Raw genomic sequence first — 26,558 nt, forward strand, 5'->3', positions numbered from 1 at the left:
CGCTTTTTACACCGCCTTTCTTGATAATGGACCGCCTTCCGCTTTTAACTGACGCGGTTCCGCTCTTTTTGAGACTAGTTGGTTCCATGTCATGTTCAACTTTGAACAAGTTGAAAATTTACTCGGTTGAATGAATACTTCCAATCTGAAAAGACTGTTGTAACAGTAGTACACGAAAAAATGGTGACTTATTGAATGAATGGTGAAAGGCGAAATTGGTGAACGGCTGTTCACAAATCTTCCTAACTTCGCGGTCACAGCTCTGTCAGTTCCTATATCAAATGCAGATTATGAGAGGAAATTCTCAAAAATAAATAATATAAAAACTGACAAGCGAAATCATCTAATTACACCAACAGTCAATGGAGTTCATTTGGCGGACTAGTACTACCGCTTACTAGTAGTACCGCTACCGCATTTTCAACTTTCGTATCTGGCAACACTGGACTTGTATATAAATGTACTATGGACTTGCATCCCGTGCCACTAAATAAATAAAAAAAAAAATATATATAAATGTACTTATACGTACCTATTTACCTACCTAATGCAAGTCCTGAATATTATGTAGGTACTATAATTATTTAAAAACGTTAAAAATTACAAATGATTATCAAACAACCCGTTAAATTTTATTCATCCAGACGAGTGGTATAAGTAATATTTTTTCATTACTTAACATGTTCATTTTCAAAAGTGCATTGTTTGTTTTTCTTTCGTCGTACATTATAACGTAAGTAGTAGCTACGTAGGTATTATATTTTAAATTTTAATGATGGTAGATATAAAAAAATCTAATAATGCATGGATTTAAACTGTTCAGTCACTCGGACACTATATTTATCATAATATTTTTTTCAATTGTTTACTTTCACTTTTCCATTTCTTCTTTTTTCAGCCTCTGTAATCTCATTGTAAGAGAAACGAATTCCTTACAAATTGGCCTTGTTTGTCTCTATGGAATCAGTGGAGTTTTTGGTAAGCAGCAAGTAGAACCATTCACCAGTTTTGAAATTTTGTACTATTAATCTAACTAGAATAATAATCTAAGAATTTAAACATGTACACATTTCCATGATATTTATTTACCTACATTCTTTTGAAATGCTGTTTTCTTTGAAATAAATTAAACTGAAGTACTCATTTGTAAATATTGACACAAGGGGCAAATCATTTTACTTTCAAGAACCATTCAGAATTATTGTGCTCATTATTTTGAGACATAAGAGGTTAAGTCCTGTTTGCCTAGTACTTTCACTAGCTATGGCAACCTTAAGTCTGAAACACAGTATTGCTAATACATTACTGCTTCACGGCAGAAATAGGCGCCATTGTGGTACCCATAATCTAGCAGGCATCCTGTGCAACGGAGCCTCCCAATCATAACTACAACATAGGTCTTTCATTTGTATAATAAGATAATTTCGCTTGCCCCATTGCATGTTATTAAAATCTATCATTTAAACCTCATTTTAAATTTTAATAAAATATTTTCCCAGGAAAGTACAAAATTTTAAAATGTTCTATAATCATGAGCTGAATATGCTATTAATAAAGAAATAATGTGTTGATATTTCCAACATATTGTACTCGAAAACATTAAAATGCTAAATATAATATTAACAAATTGTTTAATGTGTTTCCAGCTGGGAAAATCCTGTATGACAGATACCAGCATATAAATATTCTTGGTTCACTAACATTAAACCCCAATGTAACATCATATGTTAACAAAATAGCTTCCACATCTGCATCACTCCTATCATTGGGCTTTCTGGCTTATTTGATCCTTTTTCTCTTTGAGGTAAGGATCCATACATATTTTACTACACTAATAATTATTTCAATGAAACCTTATTTTTATATATTTTATATTTATCCCGCTAGGTGCCAATCAGACATCTGATGTCTGCTATCAAAATTACAGTTGAGTGCCAAACCAGACGTCATACATCTGCTTGGCACACAACGGTAGCAGATATTTTTTCGTTAAATATGTATTATAAAGTTAAAAGTGCATGTAGGTCATCTGAGCAGTCTGTGGAGTAAAAACAATGTGGATCGCCCATAAGACTAAAAACTAAAGCAATGGGTCAAAAAGCTATGGTTTTTTAATTTGGGAAAATCAACTGCTTCATTGGCTTAAGACATTAAGCCAATAAATACAGAAATAGTGTGAAGTAGGGGCAAGATCCGGTATGTTTTGGTGGCATAGGTGACAAGAACTGGGCCTGTGTGTAATTTTGTATATTACGGTCTCTGACAAAAACCCACAGGGGTGTCAAACCATTTTCTATTCAGGTTTGTACAGATCCTGTAGATGAAGCCACAACCTGAGAGTTAAAGAAGACATACACAAAATTTATGAACAATCCATCACTTGAATGGATGCTCAGTTGGAAGAGTGCTCGGGAGTGTTGGGTAGTGGAATGCTAGAGGTCGCGAGTTTGAGTCCCGCATTGTTCATAAAAGTTTTTTTTCAGTTTTATTTTTGTCAAAAGTACACTCTTTTGTTTGTTTATTTTATTGGAGTGAATATACTTAGAATATACTAGGGTATAAACGACCTAACAGGCCCATAATGTGTGTCCAATTTTCATTTGTAAAATATGTTAGCTAATGACAAGCGTGGCTGACTGTTTACGACTTGTTTATCAAAATCGATAACAGTTACAAAAGAGTAGCTTTTCTTTACTATCTTGCTGCATCTCCCTAAGAGATGTTCTTTCTCGCTCGCTTTCATTGTATATACGCAAGTATATTGCATGTAAATGGTTGTATCCATGGATAGGCTTCTAGGCTTAGATAATTTATACGTCTAGATAGAGCCTCTTGTTGTTAAACAACGCATGATAACAGGCCAGGTTTATTACTTTGGTGTGCGTGACAAGCGGCGTCTTTACACTCAAGATACATATGTCACATTGTTGTAGTGTTGCTTAAAATAGAGTCACAGTCTATCAGCGAGACGTATAAATTATCTAAGGATATAAACTTAAAAATTTTTTGATAAACAAAACAAACGTAAACATTTGACATGGGTATATAATTAAGAAATGTTAGTAGGTACGTAAGTCTTCTGTCATTGTTCGAGTTTTAATGGGCTTGCTACACACTCCACAAAGTGGCATGGGAAGTATCTCAGCCTCAACTCCTCGCAACTACGTGTGGCAATATAACTTGTCATGGCGGAAATCGTGCATCTTGCCCACCAATCCCTATTTGGTCGGTTTTTGAGCGCGAGTCAAAGGACCAAGTAGAAAGCGTTGCGATTAACTGGCCGAGTAGAGCAGTGTTTTTTTTGGGGGGGAGGATATTACATTTACGTATTGAAGACTCGAAACGAGCCCATATGTCGGGCTATTGACAAAAAACTCAGCATACAGCAACATAGGTCGCGGTCTGTAGAGGCCGCAAATACAGCGCAACAACCTCGGATCGGCTGTGGGCTTGTGGCAAGGAGAGAAGATCGCTTACGATCTAACATGATCTGATAGTCCGATGGTCTTTTGATAAAGGAGATAATACACTCGCCGGCGAGAGTAGAGAAGTGTGAGTGTGAGTGAGCAGAGGCGGCGACATCGCGCTATCGTGAGGAGCATAGTATGGAGGATCCATTTGGTAGATTTGACTTTGTCACATTGGTCTTCAACCTTACAGCCACAAGTAAAGAGATAAGTTACTGAATTTTCATTTGAATTAAAAAAAACCATTGAAGCAGTTTTAATTTTGATCAAAATCGGGGCCGAGATTCCTTTAAAAGTATATTCTCAATTTATAATAGTTTCTGATTGCGCCATTCAATCCCACTTGAGAAATTCAACCCTAGTTAACATTAAAATAAATTATAATAATTAATAAATATTAAATTTCATAATATTTAAGGACGCGTTTTCGAATCCGACAAAAATAAGATATTTTTCGGTAGAGTTAGTGATGAAATTAAACTAAGTCTAACAAAACTAAAAATTGCCATAAATAGATTACTTCTTTATCTCCAATTAGCGGGAAATGTTTGCTTTGAAAATTTGATATTTTATGTCGTAAAAACGATTATCCGTTACCTCTTCACACAAAATTGACGAAATGGGGCTTCATGCAGGATCAGTTTTCTGCTACCACTTACACAATTTTGGCTCTTAAAAATTATGTAAGGAAAGCAGATATAATATTTTCAAAAACACGGGAAATGAATTAATGAATATCTAATAAATAATCTCAGAAAAAAATAAAAATGAATCGTCTAAAATTCATATATATTTCTGATAAGCATGAGCTTTAAAGTGTGGTATTAAGGGTTATTTTATTTTGTCACTCCGTACGCATTGCACAGAAAGATCTATCGAAATAACCTCAGTCCGCGCTCGGCCGCCGTCGTGGGTAGATCCTGTGTCGGTTGTAAGCAGCAGCTCGTACTCGAAAAGATCGCTGTACGAACATGAATATTTTTTATAAGCTATACAATACTGTCTTTGATACTTTACATATTTTGTACGCAGTCAGATTTTCAATAAATTATGTTTCTGTAATTTTTTGAAGAATTAGTGATTTATAAGTTCATCTCTAATAATGGTCTATATTAAATCAAAATCCAAGATGGCGCCGATGAAATTTACCAACTTCTCTTCATGGATGTCATTTTCATGGTTTTCGGGGTCAACAATAACGAATATCGGGTCAAAATCGAAATCCAAGATGGCGCCGATGAAATTTACCAACTTCTCTTCATGGGTGTCATTTTCATGGTTTTCGGGGTCAACAATAACGAATATCGGGTCAAAATCGAAATCCAAGATGGCGCCGATGAAATTTACCAACTTCTCGTCATGGGTGTCATTTTCATGGTTTTCGGGGTCAATAATAACGAATATCGGGTCAAAATCGAAATCCAAGATGGCGCCGATGAAAGTTACCAACTTCTCTTCATGGGTGTCATTTTCATGGTTTTCGGGGTCAACAATAACGAATATCGGGTCAAAATCGAAATCCAAGATGGCGCCGATGAAATTTACCAACTTCTCTTCATGGGTGTCATTTTCATAGCCTTCGGGGTCAACAATAACGAATATCGGGTCAAAATCGAAATCCAAGATGGCGCCGATGAAAGTTACCAACTTCTCTTCATGGGTGTCATTTTCATGGTTTTCGGGGTCAACAATAACAAATATCGGGTCAAAATCGAAATCCAAGATGGCGCCGATGAAATTTACCAACTTCTCTTCATGGGTGTCATTTTCATGGTTTTCGGGGTCAATAATAACGAATATCGGGTCAAAATCGAAATCCAAGATGGCGCCAATGAAATTTACCAACTTCTCTTCATGGGTGTCATTTTCATGGTTTTCGGGGTCAACAATAACGAATATCGGGTCAAAATCGAAATCCAAGATGGCGCCTGTGAAATTTACCAACATTTCTTCATGGGTGTCATTTTCATGTTTTTTTAATAATATCAATTAATAATTAAATACTTTATTTGGTTCAAAAATACAGAAATCTTATTACTAATAACAATATTATGGACATTACAGAACCAAAATGGTGTCTAGTCAGCATTATGTTGGGAATTTTAATTCTCAACGCTGGTATTCTCTAGACACCGAGACACAGACTTTGAGAATTAAATATTTATATATTTATAATCCCCCAAGTCTACTGCTGCCATAAACATTGGCAATAAATTTATATAAGTATATATATACAAAAAATAAAATTAAATCTGTTAGTAACTAATACACTTCTCAATTTAAGGAAAATATTAATAACATAACATTAAATCATAATATCATAACATTGGTAAGTAATCGGAATTTTTTTTCTTATAAGTAAAATAACAATAGGTTTGAATAAATACTAGATAAGTCATAACTTTGACCTTTTAAACAAAATAAAATATATCCATAAGACATCAATAAATCAGCTATAAAACACAATGATGTTCTATACACATATAAATAAATAAATTTAAATGTTTTATAAAAAAATGGCTGTGTCGTAAATCCTATTACTCCACTGATGAATATCTAAATGATCGGACAGCCTGAGACTAGATTGTGATTATTTTACAGCGATAGAAATGACTGTACAATATTCTATATTTTTATTGAAAAGAGCGCAAAAAAAGAATGCTGGGAGAGTTTCTTGCGCCGCTTCTTCTCTCTCAGAGCGCCATTTGTTTCCGAAGCGGTAGTAGTATCTAGTAGTTATTAGAAATGACACCAAAAAGAATTCTAAAGGAATCAATTTTGAGAAAATAATTAATGCCTTTTACATAAAAGCCTATGAAACTTACCCACTCCTTTACATGGGTGTCATGGATTTTGGGGTCAACAATAACGAATAGCGGGCCTAAATCGAAATCCATGATGGCGCCTATGAAATCTACAAAATTTTCTTCATGAGTGTCATTTACATCGTCAAAATTAGAATTCATTCATAAACTTAAATTATCTTATAAAAGGCCTGTCTAACAATATCCCTCATGCTAAATTAATTCTTCATTCCCTAAATATAGAAATATTTACGTTTCGACTTTTCACTCACAATATGTACAAAACACATTCCGTTACCAATCTAATTAAAAAATCTCAAAATTTGATTTTGAAAGACCTATCTAATTGTTCTCTGCACCCTCGATAACTTCGGATACGATACCCATATTGTTGAAATCATAATTTTTCGCGGCGGCCATCTTGGATTTAAAAAAACTGCGTTTACTGGACACGATGTTATGCGACAGAATTGCCATCTAAAATTCTAATATTTAACTACTAAACGAATACATCAACCAATTATCAAAAATACATAGGTATTAAAAAAATAAAATTCAAACTTGCTAAAGTATCAAATTCGTTTGATTCCCGCAATTAACTTTAAATACGTGTATGTGTTTGAGCACGCGTCCTTAATAATAAACATTATATTAAGCAACTAGGGAGGGATGTAGCCATTTCCGCTTGCTGCCATTTTCACGCGCCTCAATTCTGACGTTAAAGTAAGGTATCCAATGTATTGTCCACCGTAACCACAGTACAAGTAATAGAACAGTAGCGTTACTCAGCCGTCTCCTTGTAATTTATACCTACGTCTGGGCGGAGAGCCTAGGGTTGCTACATAAAATGTTAACGACCCGGTGCTTCAAATTTAACTCGGACAGCGGCGTACGGCGTGGCACTCAATAGATTTGTCTTGACAAGATTGCTTAGCGGCCTTGTAAGTAATGTGTATGTGTGAGTGCGTCGACTCAGGCGTTCTAGTATGATACTAAAGTACTGTTCGGAAATGAAATGACAAATGTTTATCTTGAAACGTATAGTACACATACATATACAAATAACTTTAAATGAAACTTACAAAGGAGACAAACAAAATCTGAAAGAATACTACCTATATACAAAAATGGTCCCAACTCAGCATGTTTGTTGGTGTGAAAACCAAAGCTGGTCTTCCTTTGGGTCATTTGGTGACGTCACGTTAAATATAATTTTAAATGTAAAACAAAAGTTATTTTAGCTAGTAAATTAACGTAACGAGAAATTAGTACTTAACTAATAACTTATATGTTGAATGTTTGTTTGTACTTGTGTGATGTATACTCAGTGGGCGCAATGGTGACTGTTTATTGCATCTTATGTTAATTTTATTACTGTACTAGCGGACCCGACAGACGTTGTTCTGTTAAAAAAAAAACTCTCGCCGATGGAATTTCGTAAAATCCGTTAGCTGACCTCTACTCGACGAAAGGAATATTCCTACCAAATTTCAAGTCTCTACGCCTTATGGTTCCAAAGATATCGTGATGAGTGACTATATACGCGGAAATCTCTTATATATAGATTGACCATGGGAAATGGATTTTCTAGATTCAGATCACAAACTATCAAGAATTGGCCTTGAGATTTGTTAATGATCATGGCGAATGCAAGACGGATCGGAAATTAAAGATTTGCGGGCTAACTCGACATGCAAAATGTTCATGAAGTAGTTGCTGCAGATCATGAAGAATTGCTATTATCATTGCTGCATTGATCTCTTCATGTCATTGTTCCTCCATGGTGCCCATGAAATATAATTGTTAAAATTTATGGTGTATATCTTCGAGAGATTGCAATGATCCAATTCGATGGTGAATCTGTCCTTGTACCTACAAAATCAAAAGCAAAGTCCGTATTACTGATTTGTAAACACTCATTTTTAGAATTAGCATACATAATACATAGGAATAAGTATTGTAGGTATGTTATTCTTCTACTGTATTGTGTGTAAGAATATAAATAAATTAATACCCTGAATATCGGATTAAATCGTCGTTCTTAGACATTGTCTGCCCCAAATGAGGACATTTGGAAACAAACATTGTATTTTTGAGTGTTTGCTAGAAAATGTTGTGATTCGGTAGTTTCCTACTAAGGCAGCACAATCCTGGCGTTTCTCCGGAAAATACTTGCAAACAACGTCCATCGACCCAATGTGAACGCTAGTATGCAAGCGGTAATCAGTACTGCAATCGTATCGAAACGCTGCTCGATTCAAATCAGTACTTCATAAATTTCTTCTTGTGCGTTGAAAATTATCTAGTTGTTGATCTCTGAGGTTTACTGGCTGCCTCGCTTTGCTCTTGTGATTCAGAAACACAACATCGAGCCCATACTAACGCGGTGCTTTTTACCTGCAATTTCTTGTTCTTCGTCAGTCCAATTCGCAATGTTTCGAATCCTAGTTGCATTACGTCTATGTCGGGAAAGATCGCACAATAAGCTAATAGAAACTCGAAACAAACACACCCACTCAATAACATTCTATACATTTTATGTTACATTTTATGTATAGAATGTTATATTACGTCATTGCACCCACCAGTCAACTTTAATAACATGACGTGCACTGTCAGTTGTATTTTATTACTCATGTAGCGTGAAACTAACAAAAAACTTCATTGAATTCTTTCTATTCTCGAGATGTCATGAAAATGTCAATCCATACAAAATGTATGAGAAAATAAATGTTTTTATAATAATATTTTTTTGTGATTTTTTCGATATTTTATTACTTATTATCCTATTCCGGACTAAGAGTAACCCAAAAAATCAAACAACAGAAAAAATGGTCTAGCCGTTCTTGAGTTATAAATGGTGTAACTAACACGACTTTCTTTTATATATATATAGATTGTGCGGTAACTGCAACCCGAGTAAAACTTGAAATGAATCTTATTTGCAACTTAAAGCCTCGGTACAACGGTAACTTCTATAACTTCTACTCTTTACTCTATGCTTTTCGAAAACTTTACAAAAAACATATTCTCACATCTTGTCATAATTGAGAATGTTATAATATTACTCCAAGCAAACGTTGTATTGCCACATAAAGTAATATAAAAAAAAAACACTAACTATAATTTTTGGAGCATAAAATAGATGACGACCGATTCTGAGAGCTACCAAATTTATCGTACATCAAACTTATCGTACTACAATTATCATTATATTCGATTGCCATCTTGAAACTCTATTGCGTATCTGTGGAATAATGTGGATAATATGTAATAGAATAATATTAAAATCGCGGTACAAAAATAGGTGTTGATCGTAGACGGGTGAAAATTGGAAGTTGTATGTATTTTTTTAATTCTGAATCATGAGTGACCCTTATCATTTAGGGGTATGAAAAATAGGTGTTGGCCGATTCTCAGACCTATCCGATGTACCCACAAATATTCAAACAAATTGGTTTAGCCGTTTCGGAGGAGTTTGGTAGCAAACACCGGGACACGAGAATTTTATATAGAAGATGGCACTTAGTTTTTTTTTGTTTTTGGACGGTAGTGCATTAGCTGCGCCCACAATATATTTTGTATGTATGCCCTTAATAGAAATCCCTTAATGACAGTAAAATTAGAATAAATTATGGCCGAATCCAAAGATATACCCAACAATAAATACAGTAAAAGATGTGAGGATATGAATACAATTATAGCAGTGTTATTAGCAAGGCTTGGAGTGAATCATGTTTGTTTGAACATAAATCGGTCTGTGATTATCTAGGTTAAATATTATACAATTTAAGTATGATATAACTAGGCCAATGATTCTTGCAATAAATTTCTTAACTTTTCGCACCCAATTTAGTATTTCTACGAATAACGAGAATAATACACATTTAAGTATACACAATCGCGTTACGAATAAACTTGGTGAAAATTTATACTTGACATTAAACCAAGAATATGCAAAATGTTGACTTTATCCTACCTACTAAGCTAGAGGTCCCGGGTTCGAATCCCGGTAGGTGCAAGCATTTATATGATGAATATGGATGTTTGTTTCCGAGTCACGGATGTTTAAATGTATTTATGTATGTTTATATGAATTTATGTTTGTTTAAGTAAGTATATTGTATTAAATATATCGTTGTATATATATGCTTAACTTGGGGCAAGATAATTTGTGTAAAAAGTGTGTCAATATTATATTATTATATTATAGCGCTGACAACACTGTCAATACAATGATAATTCTGAAGTTTTGCATAAAAAAGTGATACGTTGGAATTAACCAATCATAAGCAAAATGTGTATTTAAACTTTATGCCACGTTTATTCAAATGTGTGTGCTCAAGACCATGGTATAAATACTACAAAGCACAACTTTACTATGCTCACCCAATAAGTCTCCCTAAGTCTACTCGAGCTGCCAAGTTTATCAGAACGAGCGTTTGAGTCTTAACGCTTGCGGGATGATACCGGTATGAGTTTCGGTTGTCAATTAACATCAGATGACCCGTACTCTCTGTTTGTTTACCTCACCTCCGTGGAGAATACGAAAGAATGGAAAGGAACACGTGAGGGAAAAAGGCCATCTCAAACCGTTTGCAAAAAACAAGCACGCGGAAATGGCGGAATTCCCTCTCTAGTTGCTTAATATAATATTTATTATTAAATATTATGTAATTTAATATTTATTACTAATTATAATTAATTGTCACCTATTCCACTGTTAACTGTATACAGGGTGAAGTTTTAAGGTGGGCGTGAATGGCGAAATTAGAAACTATGAGGAATAGCGAAAGAACTTAAAGGAAACTTGGCCCTATTTTGAAAAAAAAAAATGAACTGCATCAATGTTATTTTTTTAAATCGACATTCTAAGCCAGTAATTGAACCCGTTGATTTTGAAATAGAAAACAAAACATACTACTGTTTTGTAGTATGTTTTGTTTTCTATAAGTGTAGGGTCACTAATAATAATAGGGGTCTAATTCAGGAAAGTAATGACATGCGGCAAACTTAAGTAAATGTTATACTTATACCTTGTTCGAAATCAACACAATACAAGTCGTTGTCGATGGTTATTGCTCAAACCAGAAGCCCGTGAACGCTGGAGTGTCCCAAGGCTGTGTGCTATCTCCGACACTGTTTCTTCTGCATATCAATGATATGTTGGACACCTCCAACATAGATTGCTATGCAGACGACAGCACTGGTGATACCGCCGTATACAAGGGCCATGTAGGTCTCTCTCGGGAAATCGTCTAACAGTGCCGAGAAAACTTGTGTCTTCTATCGAGTCCTCTCTCGAAAAAGGTCGCGAAATACTGGGTCTCGAAATCTTGAACAATTACCAATTCCGTGGTCATCTGGAGGGCTAAGCCAAATTGGCTTCGAAGAAGCTGGGCGTCTGGGCCCGGCAATACTTCAAGTCGCCCCACGATCTAGTGCTCTACAAAGCGCAGGTCCGGCCACATAGATACAGGTCCTCCTTTTTCCATCAAAAAAGAAATGATGGTCAATGATTTCACTAACACACAGCCGCACCTTAACAACATTCAAAATTGTGTTTCGGTTCGAAGGGTGCCGTGACTAGCAGGGCTGGCAACTTTTATTAGGAGAAATACAGTATAGCTGATTTCAAACGAGGTAAATAAAAAGTACGGCCTTCCAAAAAGAGTATTTATTATTTATTTTATATTTTTAAAAAGGTAATTGTTTGTACTTTTTCCAGCACATAATAATTTTTCATGGTTTTTAAAAGAATTGTGTAAAAAAGAGTATTTTAGCAAACTCTATTAGTGTTATAGATTAAAAAAAAAAATAATCGCCCAAAATTACGCGCTAGGCGTGTGTCCGCACTACCGGTAAGACATTTATACACAGACATAAAAATGCCGCACAGCAGTGAATGTTTAGAGTACGCCTACATGATATTATAGAGTACAATACTCTATTTTAGAGTACGATTGGCAACCCTGGTGACTAGTGACATTATACGTATAAGGTAGTTTGAATATTCGGTGCATTCGGATCCGTGGAGTTCATCATTATTGTGTTAATTGATTTAAGTTTGTGTTTTTAATGAAAATGCTAGTATTGATGGCTGACTTATAAAGTTTCGCACAACTTAATGTTATGTTGTTAGCACGATCTAAACCGACTAACTAGAGCAGCCACTTGCTACCAAAAATTTAACAAATTGTGCCAATTTTTAGCTGACCTTGAAAGACAATTGAGTATACCTGATGCTAAATAATAACCGCTCAATAACAACTGCTCTTTTGAATAACACTTAGCTTTCAAAAAATCATAGTAAGCTTGTTTTTATTTGGACAGGACATCCCCTGACGGGTCCACTAACATTATATTTATATATAAAAATTGCTTGGGTTTCAGGTGAATGAACAAAGCCTGAAAGCACTCAATATATTATTATGTGGAATTGGATCGCTTTATATGTGGGTGCAAGTAAGTTATCTCAAGTAATTTTAGTCAAGTAATGTCATTTATTCAACTGCTCATATACCAAGGTGACCTATTTTCATCCAAAAAAATATAGGTATATATTTAGGTAGTATATTTATATATGTATAAATATACCTATATTTTTTGGATGATACTCTATAAAGAGTATTAAGTTGGTATATTAAATAAACTTTTGTTTTTTAACGAGGAGGAAATAAATTTACGTTCTACCTCTGCCGCCATATATAGAACAGGGAGTGTGGGACTCAATCACTTAGACCATAGTTTCTCAACCTTATTTTGCTCACCGCCCACTTTGAGAATATGTTTTTTTCTAGAGTATTTTCGTGTATTTTTTTGCCTTTTTAGACTATATTTTTTAATCTACCCACGCTCCATCTGCGCCATCTCAATGCCCCCTAATTTTCTCTGGGTCTTCTACTGCCCCCCTGAAAGTCTCAAACGCCCACAAGGGGGCGTTATCGCCCACGTTGAGAACCTATGACTTAGACCAGATCTACTGAGATAGAAGTTGGCCTAGTTTGATAATACCCACTAAAACCTCCTCGAAATCAGCGAGTTCCCCTTTTTGAGAGCTTCTCCGCGATCTTTGCAGGGCATTTCACCGGGGAACAATAATTAATCTAGGTCAGCTTGTATCTTGTCATATTCCTTCTTTTTAGCTGTCAGTAGATAATGCACAGGAGAGTAATGAGTTTATAAGCATATGTGTAAACGTAATGTGTAACTTAGCTGAATGTAGGCTTAGCATGAGCTTTGATTCCGTTTTTATAGTTGACAGCCGAAATTAAGCTGAACTTAAGGTTAGACAGCCCAATGTAAAAGCGTATTATCACACTCAGCTAAGGTTTACGTACGTAAAGTCTGAGCAAAGTCTAAGTATTACTGTCCACGGAGCTAGTCTCATAATGGCGTATTCGCCATTATACGCTTGGTGTACGCTAGCTTGCTGCTTACATACAGAACTAAGAATCTGTAGACGGAGCAGCAACGTTACGCTCGCGTCTTAGCATACATGTAACATAAAGTGGACGCACGTATATTTAATTTATATTTAATAAAATTGGCTGGAGTGACAGCAAAATTTGTTCAGATAGTGGAAAAGTTGCATATCACAGTTTTACTCATTTTATAATGGCGACATTAAATGAACCCACAGGTAGAGCTATCTAACCTTAATCGTAAAAAAATTCTAAAAGTTAAAGTACATAATTGAAATTTTCAAACAAACAAGTTAAATATTTAGGAAACAAAGTTTAAATCACCATTACATGGACGCATGATATGGCACGAAGTAAGTGTCAGTGTCTACGCTAGCGCGCGGCTACTAGATTTCTTACAGGGTGTTCCGAAATGATATTATGAAAAATTACTTTATTTAGATGAATTATGTATTTTTTTTTGTATTGTTTTTATGATTACGGTTAAGTATTTCTACACGTGTTTTTATTTAATGTAGTCATTGTAGCGCTTTGTCGTCTCCGTCGACATTGACACAAAAGATAAAGGATAAAATACGCCTCCTTGGCAGAATTGAGTACTCTAGGCTGTACAAGCAGCCCGCCGTATTTTGAAGCGTTTGTTAGTGGAAAGTAGGGCTTAAAATATAGACTGTATTACTAAGAAACGCAGTGTAAAGTTACTCCAAGTTCAAAATTACTCCTCCCTGTCATGTAATTCTGTCATGTAATTACAAAGGTAAGACAAAAAGTTTTGAGCTTGGAATAACTTAACGTCGCGTTTATAAGTAACACAGGGACAGTATTGACACTTACTGTTGCTAGTAGTAAGCCACTGACCTCTACCTCTGGACTGGTGGCTGTCAAAGTGCTTTTGTGCCTGTTTGATATTCGCCATTTTGGCGCTGTTGGCCATGTAGCGAGAGTCTGCGGTACTTAAACTAGTGATGACAACCTCGGGAAACATCGATAGATGGTGGGAAATATATTTACAAAAAAAATTGTGTACTTTATTACGTTGATTCTTTAAGTATAAATAACACGGAAAACGAACGAAATTAATTCAAAAAGCAAATATACTTTAGAGTATTGTACGTTCCTTCGCAGCCATTTATATTATATGTCAAAATTAATTCTCTGGACGCTCGGGAGTGGCGCTTTAAATAGACACAAAAAATTTGCTGTCAAACATATGGAACAGCCTGTCCAGTGGTATTTATACAGGTCAGTGGCAGAAACTTACACGACAGCCGGGTTTTTCGGTTATCCTTATGTTTGAGAGTTAAAGGCTTAGACATAAATATATACTTATACGCAATATTACGTAATAAATTAGTTGAGTATAAATTTAGTGTTTTTTTTTAATAATTAACATTGGTTTCAGTGTCTACTTACGACTTACTTATCAACATTATACTATGATAAGAGGCTAACAGTGTGCCGATTATGTCTAGCCAATGTGAGCTTCCTGTTTCTTGTTGTACTAGCCTTATTTGGAACAGTCTCTGTTTTTTTACCAACAGGTCAGTATCTATACATCACTAGTTTTAAATAACTGGAAAAAGATCGGGCTGTGTGGACTACTTTGAAGATTATAAATATACAAATAAAATTTGAAAAACAACATTTTATGAACGATGCGGGACTCGAACCCACAACCTCCGGCGTTCCGTGCTGGTGCTCTAACCAACTGAGCTAACCGTTCGAGTACCGCCTCGTTATAAAATTCTGTTTTGTTTGTTCAACTCTCAGGTTTATAAATATGCAGTCAGTTTTTTTATATATAGAAATATAAAAATATTATACTTTACAAATTTCCTGCCAAAATTATGGACATAATACTTAATAATGAAAATTAGGCACCTTACCGGAGGGAGATTTATGAATAAGATTGTGAATTCAACGAGATTTTGTCAATGATTTGCTAATTCCGTTGAAAAGTTTTTTGATAGTGCTTTTTATTCTCAGAAATGTGTTCACTTTTGCAAGCTGATTAACTAGTTTCTTCTAGAATTTTAGAATAACTGTGTATATTCATATATAATACAAAACTCTATATCCTTTATTAACGAATTTTGTCCGACACTGAGAGATGCTTAAGTGCTGTTGAACAAAAAAGTTCAAAATCACTCGAAATCGAAAACTGACTGGCAATTTAATGATTAATTCCTAGTTTTAACTTCATTACTCATTTATTTAATTAAAACTTTTAATTCTTATACAATTTGGAATTGGAACTGATTATATTTAAGTTTTTTTTTTTATATTTTTCAGATAGTTCCAGTGGTATTTATATGTGTAACATTATTGCTTCCATTAGTAGCTACGTAATGACAACTATTTTCTGTACATTTATACTGTCTTATGAAAAGGAATATAAATATTTTTCCGAGGTTGGTATCATAGTTTTTTTTTATGTTTAGAAAAAAAATGTTAATGACTGGTCTATAAATTCTTCATCCCTGTAACAAAAGCAACTTATCTATTACTATTTCATTCATTTATTTTAAACAAAATATTCTCAGCCTGATTTTATTATGTTAGGTATTTTAATAACGTCTAATACATTCACCATCAGCCGGAAGATCTCCACTGTTGCACAAAGGCCTCCCCCAAAGATTTCCATTTCCAACGTATTCCGGCGATCGTGATCAGATCGTCGGTCCATCTTGTGGTGGGCCTACCAACACTGCGTCTTCCGGTACGTGGTCGCCATTCGAGGACTTTACTGTGACAAAGGCCATCTGTCCGTCGAACTATGTGCCCTGCCCCTGCCACTTCAGTTTAGCAATCATTTGGGCTATGTTGGTGACTTTGGTTCTCCTACGGATCTCCTCATTTCTGATTCGATCTCGCAGGGAAACTCCGAGCATAGCCCTCTTCATTGCCCTCTGAGTGACCATGAGCTTTCTCATAAGGCATATAGTTAGCGACCACGTCTTACGTATAATACAAATACCTATTATTTTGCTGTGTAAATATGTTTCTTTCATAAAAATAATAATTTTTAGGGTATTCGATCCGACATGTTAATAGATGACGCCTGTTCATTGAATAATGCGTCACTCGACGATGTTGATAGTATATTAAGGACAGAAGAACCAACTTCAAGTACAAATGCAACAAAAAGAAGAGTACCTTGTGCGGTTTTATCCTGACAAGAGGCAATGCCCTCAGTGGGCACAGTACTTCATTCAAACAAGGTAGCTGTTAGGAACTATGGCAGCTTAGACAATACAAATTTAGAAATATCCGATACTGATAACACATTCTCATCACAAGAATTTGACTTAGTCATTGACAATGACAGTGGAATGTCGTCCGGAGAAAATGATGAATCTCTTAAATTAAACGTAGAAGCAACAAAGTGCCTAAAAGTTAGTGATGTAAGGAATGAAATTCCTTGTTGTTCTAGCGATGTTACTAATGTAAAATCTGTAAGTGAATCTCGTGTTGTGAAAGAACATGATTTTATTGTGATAAATGTGACATGTGATGTCGATGACTGTGTGAACAAAGGTAAGAGTGTTGGTACAGATGTATTTAGCGTTGACAGTTCGAGTATTATTGGTTTAGATTCAAATCAGCATTTGGTTCCTCTCTCCAACAATCAGATAGTCAGATCTGATAGCCAGAAATTAGTTAGTTTATCATTATCAATACTTTTAGCAGCGATCCTACAGGCTGTGCGTTGTTTTGCCCAGTTTTTAGAAGATATCGTTACACCTCAACGTTTATGAGATAAATGTTCCTTTTATTTGTAATAGATTGCTAGATTAGTATTTATAGTATAAAGTATTTTTTTATTGTTGATCATAAAATAGTAGAAAGCAAGTAGAACAAAGTTTCTTTAAGTTTTTCGTCTAACAAAGCCCTTTTCTTGGATTGTATCCAGGCCACTATGGATTAAAAGTTTTTTACTGCAATAACTTCTGGTTAGCCCAAAGTGTTAAATGACGATTTAAGACATATATATAAAAGTATTTAACGAAATAAAATAGTTTGTTAAATTGAATTCAATATTTGAAATGTGTTTTTGAAAAAAGCAACTTTTATTATTTTTTAAAACTGTTGCTAGCGTTAAGTTTGAATCAATCAATCGTATACTAAATTTTTCCTTTCAGTTGTATATTTTTTTCACAATAAATCATATTATTATTGTTCTTGATTTAAACTTCAGGAAAAAATGAATTGAATTAAGTTCATGAAAAAAATGTTTTGGATTCATCGTATCTCTGAAAAGACTTATATTTATGTTTTGATGACGTATCCTATATTGATGATACTGTTGAAAGGAAAGCATCAAACTTTTTCTTTTTTAACACTATGATTGTATTAAATTTTTTCATTAATGTCTCTCATACAGGTACATTTTGTGTTAATTGAAAGTATACTAGCGTGCGTTTTTTTTTTCATTTAGATAATAATTTGTGGTTTGACCGATGGGGTCTATTAATCAGATGGATTAACGATCATTTTGCTATCTCTATTATTTTATACCCTTCTGACATGTTATAAGAGTCTTTTAAGGGCATATTCCGAAAAAATTATTATTTTCCGTTATTTCATATAATCCAATGTATTGATACATAAGTATAAATATGATTTTTGTTATATATTTAATACAATAATATTTGAAATATGTAAGTACTTACAACAAAAGCTGAAACTCGAATAACATTTTCAATAGTTAACAATCAAATTAGTAATTTGTTTCCACCGGTATGCTACAAAATAATTTGTTAAGTATAAAACTGAATTCGGTACATAGACAATATTTTCACTCAATTGATTAATATTACGCTTGTTAGGCTCATATTGCTATTGGACGGTTTTGTGCGCTTGCTACCTTGCTATTGGTGTAAAAGAGATGACCACGCGGCTTAGCCACGCCCATGTTTGTTAACCTATTTTAATTGTATTAATGTTTTTCATTTGCTTTCTTTAGTTTAGTGCTTTGTAGGAGATGAAAGGCTGTATAAGAAATACATACATACACACACGCCTTGTTCCCCTCGGGGTAGGCAGAGACAATAGAATGCCATTTTCTTCTATCCTTACAAACCTCACGCGCTTCCTCTACATTCTTGACAGGTTGCGGGTGCTTCGGACCTCTCCTTTTCTCAAAACGTCCCCAATTTGGTCGACGAATGTTCTACGAGGTCTCCCGCGACCGACTTGTCCACACACACTTGCCTTATATATTTGATGCGTCATTCTTTCTTCACTCATTCGCTCCACGTGTCCAAAACATCTCAGCATTCCTTTTGTAAATGAAATATGGCCACAAATATACGTATGTCGATATTAATTGTGCTTGTTATGGTTGAACCACAGCTAGCGTGCGGTATATATGGTAAAAATAATATTTCTATACCTAGGCCAACGAGACAAGATAAAGAATGTGAACAAATGGATCGTAACTGAGTTATATTGTCATAAATTCGGCTGATCCGGACTCTTCCGACGAATTATCTTTGTCTTATGCAGACGACTATTTAATTTATTTAAATAAGAATGTTTTGAAGCCCTGTAACTTTGTTTACATTCTTTATCTCGTCTTTTATGACTTGGCCTTTCTATATAAAATAGGTCCGACTTGCTTTCGGTGATAAAAACTTCTGTATTACATTGTAATTGGGAAGCCAAGAATTTATCATGTTAGATTTTTGTCTTAATTGGTAATGAAAGCCCACAAATTCAATGATGCGTTCTCTTACGGCCGTTCCCTATATTCAGTCTATCTCCGGTTGTGGCCTACTTGAGATAAAAATAGTAACTATCGTTGACCTTTCTGTCCCAATAAACTTATCAACGGTAACTCACCCTATCCGTACACGCCGTCTGTCAATGGGACGTCGTATAGCTTACCAGCGATAGAAGTTTGTATGGAAATTGCAATTCACGCGTCCCAATATCAGGCGATAAGAATGACTTTACGGGTATATTGGAACAGTTTCAGATTATTGACAGCTGAATTCTACTGACAGTTGAAGGTAGTAATTTATCTCTTTCTGTAGATAGTATATTGGGAGCAGCCATAAGTAGTTTTGTATGGAATTGTGTATTTAGGGTGTATAATGTATATATCGATATGTATTCATGTAGCACGCAAAATTAAACAAGAATAACCACAGTTTATAATAATTTAATAAATAATAAAGAACAATACACAAATACTATTCACACACACGTCAAATAAATTATGAGGTTATATAGGTGACACACCGAGATTATTTATCTAATTTATTGTCTTGGATTTCACTAGCAGCTCTTAAACTATAGGGACGCTTCGTTGATCACTGTTATGAGTCGGTTGTTGGTATGGCACTTCTTCTTCCATTTAATAGAGTTTTTGTGTTCCGGTGTCTCGTCTTGTATCGTCGAAGGCTGTGGGGAGTTTGTGTTGGACACGACGAGAGACCATCTCCTTCCACGGCGCTCGTTCAGATTTGGCAACTCCGCTATCAGATTATTCTCGTACTCGCTCAGCATCAAATAGTTTTCAACCTGTAAAGTGATATATATAGATATATGAGTATTGTTTTTTTTTAAATTATAAAATTGACAAAGGTATATAACGTGTAAAGTTGTATGAATGTACCAAGTATATTATATTAAAGATTATGTCTTCATTATATATTTTACGAGTTTTTTTTGTACACAGACCATAGTAATGTAATACTCGCTACTAACTGTACCATAAATCATCGATACTTATCGACAGGGTGCGTACATTTCATGCCGATGACATACAGGATGAAAAAAAAACGAATTGTTAGTTTTCATGACTACATATCTTCATTTAATTATGCGTGTTATTTAGAGATAAATTAACTTGTTATACTTTATAACTAACGTAGTAGTTTCTGAAGTACAAAAAATAAGTATTTAATGGGTTGGAAACAAAATGCTTCATTGTGTAATATGACATTAAGTACTATCACTCAGTTTCGTCTTCTCCGTAGTCAACAAGTTTGAAAAGAGCAATAAAGCATTTTGTTTTCATCCCATTAAATAAGTATTTAATTTAAAAAAAAGTATTTTAGAATCACACATTGATAGATTATCTGTCCCTACGTTTTTTGAAACATCCTGTGTGTTTAAATTAATACGCCATTATGACGAAACGGGCATGAAATTTACGCTCCCTGCTTATCGATATAAGACAAATAATAGCATTATATATATATATTTTTAATTTAATTGTCGCTTATATTATACTATACGTTATCGTTGATTTCCGAGCATTGAAGTCATACATTACGCGGTGTCGTATGCTAGATTTTATACAGGGTGTAATTGTTAAGTAACCAGGGGATTATTCCGTTACTATTACAGATATCAAGAAACGTCATTGTATCGCATAAAAAATTTGTACTTACTATGAAATAAATATTATTCAATTAAAAGATAGTATTAGTTAAAAACTTTTCTAATAATCTCATACTAAATGTATGGGAGTGTTTAATATAAAACATTTACTGTGTCGGTAACGTACATTCGATGTCAGTTTCAAGATTTATCTATAATGGCGCCTCTTCACAATCGGCGATTACACGCGAGTACGATCGTGTGGGCTTATTCGCTTCTAGTCTATAATCGTCATAGCGATCGCGGCGATCGGTGACTTGTCGGTTTTCGCGCACGCATCAAAGGGGATTTGCGTGTAGTTGCGTGCGCGTGTCCACACGATCGCCGGCCATACATTTACTGGAGGACACTGGACAGTGAGCGAAGCCGTACGTATTTCGCGTCGTCGTCGCGGTGTTGTTTTGTTTTCCTATATTTTATATAGCGCGAGTAAGATACAGTGACTTGTGGGTAGTCAAATAAAGAAAGATTTAAATTCATATATTCAAATATCATAAAGATAAAAATTAGTTAGGTATATAGGTACTCAGATATTTATCGTTACTATAAGGTTTATAATCGCTCACCAATATTATTATACCATGAAATCCGTTATGTTCGTCTTGAAGGACTGCCGCTCAATAAATGATTACGGACGACCGTGTGGATGCTTACACGATCATCAACGATTAACTTGATGACAGACGATCATTCAAGTAACGATCATCGCCGATAGTGGAGATGAGGCATAATAGTTACGGTATAATCGCCTCGTCACACTTAAAAATTACATCCTGTATATTGATATATTTTGTATGTACGATGTTTATTATTATTTTTTGTATACGTTATTCAGTATTATTGTGAGTCCTATTTAGTAATTAAGATATTGTTTATTGATTGTGTTATTTTGAATTTGCTTAAAAGTTCGCATGACGTATTACATAAGATAATTTATGCTTAAATGTCACTGCTTGTGGCGGCGAAATGGGACGGGTTCCTTCCCTAAAATATAGTCGAGGGAAGCGATGGCTGGCCCATGCGTCATGCTAGTAGCGCCCCTACTTGTGATGGCAGGTTGATCCTGTAGCCAGAAACTCTTCTTCATGGTTTTAAAATAATTTTTTTTGAACACATTGTCATTTCCGTGACCTACACGAATAAAGTGATTTTGATTTGATTTGAATTCGAGGATTGGACAAAGGCTATTTTTTACATTATTAATTGTGATTTTGTACTCGTATACGCAATAAATTTGTCAATTATTTTAAATTCTTTTTTTGTATACTATAATGTATAAACATTAGTAATGTAACTGAAAAGTTATTAATTGGTTTGAGCATATCCTATTTTTCTATTGGTACAAGTACCAATAAGTAATATAATTTTTGTTTTGATAATTATTGTAAAATAAAATAGTGTTTGCATTAAATCGTTTAAATTATTAAATAATCCACGACTAAGTAATTAATGACCGGCCACTTATGAATGTTTTGCTTAAGTTTCATATTGCGAGTCTGCATTGTTAAAAGTTCAAATAAATTCGCTAATTATCACTAGCAAGTTGTAAGTAGTTTGCACTTACTCGAAAATTCTGTATATTTTGGTCTTGTTCATTCAACGAGAAGCCTACTAGAAGTGACAGCTGTGTTTACAATGGCGCCTCACACGTGACATGCGATAGGTATTTTATTTTATTTTATTTGGAAAACTTACAGTGTTACAATAACTTAATTACTAAATAATAGTGTGAACATTTTACACCATTTAATAGTTTTCGCAGTATGTATATATATATGCGATAGTATGATATAGTGTGCGTCATATGTTCTATATTTATACACACATTACAGTGCTCCCGCAAGGAATTAACACTTAAAACATTTCTGTTGTCTTCTTTTTTATATTTCTATGGGCTTCTTCGTACGTTCTGAAATAATACTACGGTACGTATCCAGAAGGTGTTTCGATACATAATACATAATCTGTTGTGTTTTGTCTCTATCTTCGTAACTGTGTATAAAATTGACAACATACTTGATCTCGAATTACAAACGAAATCCGGACATAAATCTCGACCAATGTGAGGCCGGCCTTATTTTATAAGCCTGGCACAGACTCGCTAAGATATACACCGCTATTATTTATAGCATAGCAAGTGACTACGCAGCTATACTGTATAGTTATAGCGCAATATAACCGCACTTTAGTTTGCGCTGTGAAGTCACTCGAAGATTATACAAAATATAGGATAATAAGCCTTGATATAATATATAGCGGTAAATATTATAGCTAAGACTGGAACGGTGGTATTATTAGTTTGTAGCTACAAAATAAATCGATAAAATGCTTTTTATTTAGTTTGACATGAAACAGTTACATGTGTATAAAGATACACATCGCATTAGTAAAAGTACTAAGTGCTGTATGTAGGTCACGCATATTTATTTTTAATATATTTTACACGATGCACCAGAACTTAAGCAATTGTGTTATTTATTGTGGTTAGATTTGATTAAATTAGGTTTTAAAAGTGAATATCATTTGCTGTATTTAATCAAACAGATATATTGGGCCCAGTATTTGAATATTTATTGTATATTTTAACCATTATTTTGTAATAATTGTCACGGTATATCGGCAATAAACGAATTTATCTTGCATTGTGTTTCTGTCTTGATTTTGTTGTTTTTGAAAAATAACATTTAGGTACCTGTAGGTTATTGAACTCTTAAATAATTGAGTCGATTCTGTCTTCGAGAATCCTTATAGAATCGGAAAAGTTATATACATGGGCATAGTGATAATTTTATAAAAAGGGGGCAGATAAAGAAAATATTTAATTATATGGTTTTAGTCGTAGTTTTCTTAATACACTTCAAATTAATTAAGTGCTGTTGTCCATTTACATGCGTCTCGGGTGAGACCTGAGTACCAACTGACTCAAATCGCGCGGAATTTTTACCGTAGAGCGCGCTAGTTGAAACTTACGACGCGGATTTTTATCCGCAAATAAAATCCGCGCGGTTAAAGATCCGCAATGCGTGCTAGGCCTATGAATGGAGAAACTTAAAAAAAGCAAATCATATTAACATGTGAGTGTCTCACATTCGTTATAGTGGAGCTGAGGTAATTTGTTTTAAACAAAATACAACAACAAGAAATAGCTTTACTTAGATTGAGGATTGGTCTTCGCTAATTAATTGTTTTAATCAATTAATTGCTAATTAATTGTTTTTATATTACAACTATTAGATGCCTGTGTGCGTGGCATCTTGACACTCAATGGCATCTTTCAAATTTTGTAACACACGCTTGATGTTATTTTACATTGAAATTAATAAAATACTTGACAAAGTTTTACTACCCGACATTATAGTTTCAATTATTAGCAAAGTTTAAGTGTGGTAAGTTAACGTCACACATTGCTCGAGACTGGCTCGAGTACGCCCAATTGGGCATAGTATTAGTTGCCACACTTTGCGGCTACGCCTGCGGTGTCTAGTTGGAGCGCAGCAGAGACCAATACTTAATCTAAGTAGCTTTATTACTTAAGTAGCAATCTGCGCGATTCTTTACAAAATCTATTTAAAAGTTGTAAAATTTCTTGTTTTTTTTTTTTATGGAATAAGAGGACAAACGAGCGCACGGGTCACCTGGTGTTAAGTGATCACCGCCGCCCACATTCTCTTGCAACACCACAGGAATCACAAGAGCGTTGCCGGCCTTTAAGGAAGGTGTACGCGCTTTTTTTGAAGGTACCCATGTCGTATCGTCCCGGAAACACCGCACAAGGAAGCTCATTCCACAGCTTTGTAGTACGAGGAAGAAAGCTCCTTGAAAACGGCACTGTGGAGGACCGCCACACATCCAGATGGTGGGGATGATATCCTAATTTGTGGCGTGTCGGGCGAAGGTGGTTGGTTTTTTTTGCACAATATTCAATATCAAATGTCGATTCACGATACTGGCGATCGTTCCGAGAGGAGCACTGCGTCTTTTGCATTTTCTTTTTCATCCCGCTCTAATGACGTTAAGGCGCGTTTATAAGCCTCTCCTCTAGGGGGGCAGCTGAACCCCACCTGCCCGTACCCCACTATAATATTGATACACTTATACACAAATTATCTTGCCCAATACTAGTTAGTTATGTGAGGCATAGGTGAGCCTGTGTTGGTTGTAAGACAACAATATATTATAACATTTATATGTGCCGAGTCAGTTTTGCGACCGCCTCTGTCGGCTTATGCTACGCTATAGGTAGTTTTGTATTGTGTTACGCTACATATTACGTTGACACTGTTATGGGAAGATGATACTCTTTATATTAAACAAGATAAATAACCAGAGGCGTAGCGTGCGTTGGCGGGACCCCGCATAAAATTTTGCTTATGAAGTGTAAAGATTTCTCACAAAAGAAATATTTACATAGGCTGCACTAAAAGTATCGGGAATGGAATATTTCCACTGTTCCTGTCATATTCAAATCTTTTTAATTGAAAACTCCTTGGTTTTAAAAATAGAATAACATTTATTTATTTAAAAAAAGATTCTCGGTCTTGTCACAAGGTCTTGTCAAACTTGTTTAGTCGTTGAGAAAATGGAATTGACTCGAGAAAATTCTAGAGCGATGATTTATTATGACTTTCGAAGTGGTTTAACACAAAAACAGTGTGTTGACCGGATGATTTCTGCATTTGGTGATAAAGTCCCATCCAAAACCACAATATATCGCTGGTTTGCTGAATTTCAATGTGGACGTGTCAAGCTCAGTGATGATCCCCGTCAAGGTCGTCCAAAAACTGCAGTCACCAAAGAAAACGTTGATGCTGTGCGTAAGCTGATTGAGGAAGATCGACATGTGACATACCGCGAAATTCAGGCAATTTTAGACATTGGCATGAGTCAAATACAAACAATCTTGCATGAACAATTAGGTGTAAAAAAGTTGTTTTCCCGATGGATACCGCATTTGCTCTGTGAAGAGCAAAAAACGGCTCGCGCTACTTGGTGCGTCAGAACTCTCGAAAGATTCCACGCAGGACCCTCAAATGCTGTATACAACATCGTATCAGGTGACGAATCCTAGATATACGCGTACGAACCCGAAACAAAAAAACAGTCACGAGTTTGTGTGTTCGAAAATGAGTTAAAGCCAACAAAAATTGTTCGTTCACGGAGTGTTGCAAAAAAATGGTAGCCACGTTTGTCTCCAAAACCGGCCATGTTTCGACTATTCCTCTTGAGGGACAAAGAACGGTTAATGCAGAATGGTATGAAAGCATTTGTTTGCCACAGGTCGTTTCTGAACTCCGTAAAGAGAACTGCAACCGCCGCATCATCCTCCATCACGACAATGCGAGTTCTCACACTACGCACAGAACAAAAGAGTTTTTAAAGCAAGAAAACATAGAATTATCAGACCATCCGCCGTACAGCCCCGACCTAAACCCTAATGATTTGTATACTTTCCCTAAAATAAAGAATAAATT

At 35.0% G+C, this 26,558-nt stretch overlaps 2 protein-coding genes across 7 annotated transcripts in view; one reads left to right on the forward strand and one right to left on the reverse strand.

Annotated features, from left to right (window-relative positions):
• Positions 1–568: 568 nt before the first annotated feature.
• LOC126975330 (uncharacterized) lies at positions 569–17,168 on the forward strand. Its single transcript, XM_050823176.1, has 7 exons — positions 569–733; positions 899–978; positions 1,647–1,804; positions 12,665–12,736; positions 15,098–15,236; positions 15,988–16,106; positions 16,725–17,168. Exons 1-7 carry the CDS (start codon positions 681–683, stop codon positions 16,869–16,871), a joined length of 768 nt encoding a protein of 255 aa, XP_050679133.1. The 5' UTR covers positions 569–680; the 3' UTR covers positions 16,872–17,168.
• A 2,678-nt stretch (positions 17,169–19,846) lies between these two features.
• LOC126975294 (monocarboxylate transporter 10-like) overlaps positions 19,847–26,558 on the reverse strand; it is a 291,514-nt gene continuing 284,802 nt past the window's right edge. For all 6 annotated transcript variants that reach the window (XM_050823101.1, XM_050823102.1, XM_050823105.1 and 3 more), the window contains one exon: positions 19,847–20,223. In XM_050823101.1, coding sequence (XP_050679058.1) covers positions 19,993–20,223 — 231 coding nt within the window. In that variant the 3' untranslated portion in view covers positions 19,847–19,992. The remainder of the gene's footprint in view (positions 20,224–26,558) is intronic.

The sequence above is a fragment of the Leptidea sinapis genome, chromosome 35, assembly GCF_905404315.1.
Source record: "Leptidea sinapis chromosome 35, ilLepSina1.1, whole genome shotgun sequence".
NCBI lineage: Eukaryota > Metazoa > Arthropoda > Insecta > Lepidoptera > Pieridae > Leptidea > Leptidea sinapis.

Bases quoted from the DNA above. Each gene is read 5' to 3' on its own strand.
- LOC126975330 (XM_050823176.1), top strand. From the start codon at position 681: ATGTTCATTTTCAAAAGTGCATTGTTTGTTTTTCTTTCGTCGTACATT. The intron at 1,805-12,664 runs GTAAGGATCCAT...CTTGGGTTTCAG, and splicing joins TGATCCTTTTTCTCTTTGAG to GTGAATGAACAAAGCCTGAA. The intron at 12,737-15,097 runs GTAAGTTATCTC...CATTGGTTTCAG, and splicing joins CGCTTTATATGTGGGTGCAA to TGTCTACTTACGACTTACTT.